Source organism: Gavialis gangeticus, unplaced genomic scaffold (assembly GCF_001723915.1).
Source record: "Gavialis gangeticus isolate Ggan-Ray unplaced genomic scaffold, GavGan_comp1, whole genome shotgun sequence".
NCBI lineage: Eukaryota > Metazoa > Chordata > Crocodylia > Gavialidae > Gavialis > Gavialis gangeticus.
In genome coordinates, this window is record NW_017729029.1 from 47,735,870 (window position 1) to 47,741,815 (window position 5,946).

The window sequence follows — 5,946 nt, forward strand, 5'->3', positions numbered from 1 at the left end:
TTCCTTTTATGTAAACTTGAAGATCCAAAGCAAGGGAGGGGGGTGGGAAGCATTAATTCCTAGTGAACATAGGTTAATATGAAAGTCTTAGCTGTATTAGTATGAGCAATGGGATGCTGTTTTGGTTGAATGCCTCACTGGAGTGTGACTCATTGTTAAGTGTGATGCTTAGCCCTTCATCCTTTGATCCTAAACAAAACCAACCTGTTTTTGAAGAAAGAAACTGTTTAAAAAGTGCTGCCTTTAGCTTTACTTCTGTTCTGTAAAGTATTGCTAGCCAAACTACATAGAGTATGACAAACAAAAATATCTTCTTCAATACTTTTATTTTAATTAAGATGGCTCTGAAGCAATGCAGTGCTCACTTGTGAGATTAACATTTGAAGTGACTGAGCCAGCCTTTACTGTGTAATTATTATAAGACTTTCAGTATAAAATGCTTTGAAGGTTTGAGGGACTTTCTTCACACCTGGAAGAGAGAGTAAGAGAGTCTTCTCTGTAGTAATCAGGCTTTTTTGCTTTTATATTTTTGTTTTTCTTTAAGTGAAATACATTTTCATGAGGACCAAGAAAAAGGAGGTACAGGACCCTGTATCGGCGTGGTATTTATTCAATATATTTTGTTTATGCTTTAGACAATTATGTCACTTACAAGGGGAAGTTTCAACTTCATACTTTGTAATTGGTAGGTTAATCATACAGATTTGAAGATAAATGCATAGCATTTACAAAGGTCTTTAAATGGTCCCAGCACGGTCTTCCTAACAAAAGCTAAGTGCTGTTATTTCCATTTTTAAAGATAAAGACACTGAGACACAGATATGATTTTTATACATGACACGCCTGCAGTTGCAAGTGGGTGATAAATGGAGTCGGATGGACTGGCTAGAGTTGCAGGTTTCTAGTCCAAAGGAAGGGTACCCAAGCTGATCCTGCTGAGGGTCAGGGAAGAAAGCTGCTTGGGTCAGCAAGGGATTTGAATGACCCTGCAGGACAGGGGTCAGCAATGCTTCAGGCATGGCTGGCTTGGTTCAAGGCAGAACTGATCACTGCAGCTTCTCTCCACCATCTGGACAACAGCTCATGGCTCTGTGGGCCGCAGGTTGCTGACTCCTGCTGTAGGATTCTTTTTTTGTAGTTGGAGCATTGCAGGAGGTGCAATCACATGCTCTTCACTGCCATCTTCCTTCTAAACATCTCCAAAATAGAGAGAGTGAGTGAGAGTGTGACCCATATGTGCACGCCTGGATTACAGACTCCGCCTTCTCTGAGGTGGATGTATTTCTGTTCCTACGCTGCAGTTCCTCCTCATCTTCCTCCATTCTGAGCTTGGTTTCATGTTTTGTTGGTTTTGATATGTACTGACAACTTCTTGTTCATTTGAACACAAACTTCCTCTTCAGCACTAGAGAGAACCATCTTGACAGGTGCACCTGACACCCAACCCATATGTGTGCTGCTTCCCATGGCTGGGTTCATGATCAAGTGGGTATTTCAGAAAACCTGGGCACCTGGCCTAGGCCTTGCACTCCTTGTGACAGTGACAACTTGCTTTGTAGCAGTAGTGACTTGTTAGGAATGGGAGTGCTGCCACGGCCCTCGTTACAGCTAGTGTCATATTGCCCTCTGCATTGCATGTGTGGTAATAAAGGTTGTATAACCTGATGGCATGTCACAGGGCACTGGAAGTGCGTAAATAAAAATGGTGCATTTGATAGTAGTAATGGTGAGATTATTGATCAGATCTGCAACATGCAGTCTAGTTGGTTTGTAAACTTGCTGCTGTCCCAGAGTCCTGTGCAGCTGGCAGGGGTCTCTGGGAAGTTGGGGTAGACTCTGGCTTGGGACCTGTCTTCTTTTGGGTTGCTTTGTCATTTTTGTTCCAGTCAGTGTCTTATCTCCTGATACTTGTACTTTGCTTAATGACCCCCTTTTTAAGAACAGTTGTCCTATATTCAGCAACGTCCCTTGTTGGGGTAGGCAAACGCCACATCTTCTCTTCAAGAGAATTGTTTTCCCCAGGATAATTTATGTTAAAGTGTCACTGACTTTATTTTTTGTTTCTTTCTAGACTGACTGCATTGCCATGGAAACCATTGTTAGAAGACTTTTCTGCTGGTAGCTCCAGAAACGGTGTGGTGCTTTTGGAAGCAGAGCTCAACTCCAGCCAGCTATTTTCACTTCCACCAGCACAGACATAGACACACATCTTTTTAATGGTTTTTCATAGACATCAGCTGTTGACAGTTGAGTTAGTTTGAATTAAGATTTTTTCATAGCTGTGCTTTGGTGTTGGAATTTGGTTTTCCCCGGCTTATCTACATGGAGGCAACGTGAATACTGAAGAGGAGAGATCCTGCAGCTTCCCCCTCAGCCTCTCCCCTTGATTTGTTTTTATTCATATTCTGAGAAGTCAAGGCTGGTGGCTGATAGTCTATTTAGCATGGGTTTTGCTTCTCTGGTACATTTAATAAGTGATAGCTTCACCATGCATTGTTTAGAAATATTTTTACAGTTGAGAGAATTTTTTTGAGGGGAATAGTGGGCTGGCTGGGAGGGGAGAACCACCTAACTGAACCTAAGTCTATGATGAAGAGACCTCTTCTTGGTTTTTCACTTAGTTTGCTTATGATACAAGAGGTGTTTCTTGATCATAGCTCTTAGTATTTTAATGGTATGTCTGTCAGAGCTTAAACTGAAGTTTGTGGCTTCAAATTTTGGTATGTACAAAGTAGGATTAATGGGCTGGTTATCTTTTATATTTCCTTTTTTTCTTTTTCCTCCTAGTTATTTGTTTATAGATATGAATTGCAAACATACGAAGCTTCTGTTCATGAATTCAGATGGGGAAAGTGCAGAATCTTCTACAGCTTTCTATGATTTCTGCATTGTAATGTTTGTGTGCGGTAGCTTTTTAAAGAGAAACCACCCTAATTGATCTTACTGTCAACCAAAGTCCTCTTTTAATTTGGGACCATGTTTGTTTTGTATAACGAGGGGGGAAAAGTAAATAGTTGGCTCACAAACTAATGCTGTCCTTAGCATTCTGCCTAAAAATGCAAACCATGTTTATTTGAAATTTAAAAATGAAATGTAGAAAAATCAGGGCTAGGTGCATCACTCTTACACTGATTTTGGTTGAAATCAGTTTAGGCTTTTGTTAACACTGCTAAGATCTTTAAAAAGCATGACACTAGTTGGTACATGCAATGTATTATAATAATAAAAAGGCACTGACTGTAGATAAAGGGTTTAAAAGTGGTACACAAATCCTCATGCTGTACTGCACCACACAGCTGGTAATCCTCGACATGGTATATTGTACAAGTGTTTCGTAGGGCCGCCTCACCTGACATACAACCTTTCAAATGCTAGTACAGTGTGTATAACGAATAAGACACCGTCAATTTTGCTGTTCAGTGATGTGTACCTAAATCTGTTTTTGAGTAGTCTTAAAATGTACGTCACTAAACTATGAAGACCTTTTTGCAGAAGTAGTTGGTATCAGTCAGTTTATGCAGTATCCAACAACAGGAAATCTGTTTCTGCAGAGTTTAAAAGCACAGACCTGTTTTTGAATCTGGAAGAGAAGTTGTAGTTGGTACAGTACTTTGTTGCTGATAAATGTACTCTGATAATTTTAAAAATATTACCACTTTTATAGAACATAATACTATCTTGCCATCTAGCTTTTTGGGGTTTTGGTAAATGAATGATGCAATGTGTAGAGAGCTTTTTAAAAAGCTTTACATCTATTTTTTTTAAATAAATTGAAATTTGGATGAAGACACTAGTTCAAAAAACATCTAATGTGAAAGGAAAAAGGTTGTGTTGAAGAAAAAGGATGTGTTACATACATTATTTCATATTAGGTCCTGAGGCTGCCATTGTACAATATACAGCACTGATTCAATACATGCTGAATAAATAGGTAAATGGGTAACCTCAAGTATAGTGGTACAAATACTAACAGGTACGGCATAATAAATATGCAATCTTTTTGAATCTCTTAGTTTACAGCAACTAATTTATTCAGTATTGTGCTGGAAGAATGTTTTCAAAATATGTAAAACATATCACTGTGTATACTACCTTCCAGCTACCCGTTTATGCTGCTGTATAATACAAAAATACCAATGATGGAACAATGTTTGTCCTGTAAATTTAATTTGATATTGGACAGTTATTGTCTGTACAAACTAAAACATATATGGTTGAAACTGTTCATTATATTTGCTATTTCTGCTTCACAGATCTGTTTAAAAGTTGAGCTGATCGATCTGGCTTTGTCTTCCATTGTAAATATTATTACATTGTTTTCTTTGTAAACACATCGCATTTGCGGTTTTGGGAGACTGGCTTGAAGCTCTGTATAGTGTTTATATTTATCTGACTTGGCTTTCCATAGAGCTACTTGCAGTAAATAAGTGTTCATGTAGCTCCACGAGTGCGAGTCTTACTTTATCAAAGTGTGTGTGTGTGTGTGTGGGGGGGGGGTTGCTAGTATTTTGGGGTGTTGTCATCACAGTATTATTATACTGTTCTGGAGCTTGAATCTGATACAATGAACCTGCTTTTCAGACCACCAGAAATCAAATCCCGCCCCCCTTTTCAATAGTCTAAACTGTAAATGATTGCACCAAACCATTGAGAGCTCTGTCTGTAACAGAATCATGGTGCGAAGAGGACAGTAGGTTTTGAATGAAATATTGGCTCAGGTATTGGTACTGTGAGCTTAGAGGGAAGTGATGGGACTATTCAGACTAACTTCCACACCCATGGATAGACATTATCTGTAAATAATCCGAACAACATACCATGGGCCTGACCTCTTTGACATTTGGTTGCAAGAGGGAGCAGCCTTGTTGTGCTGGTGAACATGCTGTCAGTTCTTGTTTCAAAGACAGGCTGAAGGAGGCCTGTGCAATGTTTTAAATTGGGGCTAGCCATCCAGGTTCCACCTCTAATGTGATAGGTTGTAAAAACTTACTGTCTCTCCAGTTTAATGTTTAAAGCACGAAGAAAATACTACCTTGTTTTGCATTTTTTTTTATATATAGACCTTCTGAAACAGGAGCTAGTTCAAAATAAGTGTGTGTTGAACTAATTACTGCCCAGAAATGAATTCCCTCATTTTTCTCCATGAATGAGACTTGTCATGGTAACTCTGCATCTGTGCCTTGAATTCTCAAGATGCTTAGCTGAAATCTTACACTTCTGTTCTGTAAATTAATGTACTAAACTGAATCGCTACAAAAATACGGTCCTCTTAAGTTTTCTGTAAAAATAGGATTGTTCTAACTAGTCCCTTATTCAGGGCCTCATTTTATAGAAAGCACTCTGTGCTGCAGAAGAAAAAGAAAACAGTACTTCTTGTACATGGTAGAAACGGCCATAGAAGCAGTAAATAAACAGTGAAAATTATCCAAACACTGTCAAGACTGTTGCAACACTCGCACAATAACTGCTTAAGAGGCCTTTGCTGTTAAAGGGTTCATTAGACCTGAACTATGCTAAATGCTTTAGTTTTTCAAGGACTTTGCTTTGCTCATAGTTTCAAACCCATCTGGGTGACTAGCAGACAAAACTGTATCAGCTTTGAACCAGGGAAAAGCCTTCAATCAAAATCAGAAGGCAATTAGACTGTTAGGATTTGAAGGCAATGATTAAGGCGTCTATTAAAAAGAGGGATGTTGCTAAGTGTGTCCTTTTTTACTTTTGTCGTCAAAACTTCTCAGATTTCCCAGCTGTAATGCACACGTGGTGCCCAGCAAACTTGTAGAAATGTTATGGAAATAAGTAATTGTGCAGTAGACTGAGAGGCCACAAGTTTTTTTTCTTTCTGGTTTTTTTTTCTGATTGTAGAGCTGAAGTCATTCAAGTGTTGACATTATCTGGCAGTTTTATGTGCTTTTTTTTTTTTTTTTTTTTTTTTCCTGTGTGTTT

General features: G+C 38.7%; 1 protein-coding gene across 1 annotated transcript in view; it reads left to right on the forward strand.

The window, feature by feature from the left end:
- Positions 1–4,438, forward strand: part of IRS4 (insulin receptor substrate 4) — a 33,301-nt gene extending 28,863 nt beyond the window's left edge. Inside the window, exon 2 of the mRNA XM_019521548.1 lies at positions 2,072–4,438. Within this exon, the coding sequence (XP_019377093.1) occupies positions 2,072–2,076 (5 nt within the window). The 3' untranslated portion in view covers positions 2,077–4,438. The remainder of the gene's footprint in view (positions 1–2,071) is intronic.
- The last annotated feature ends 1,508 nt before the right edge of the window (positions 4,439–5,946 follow it).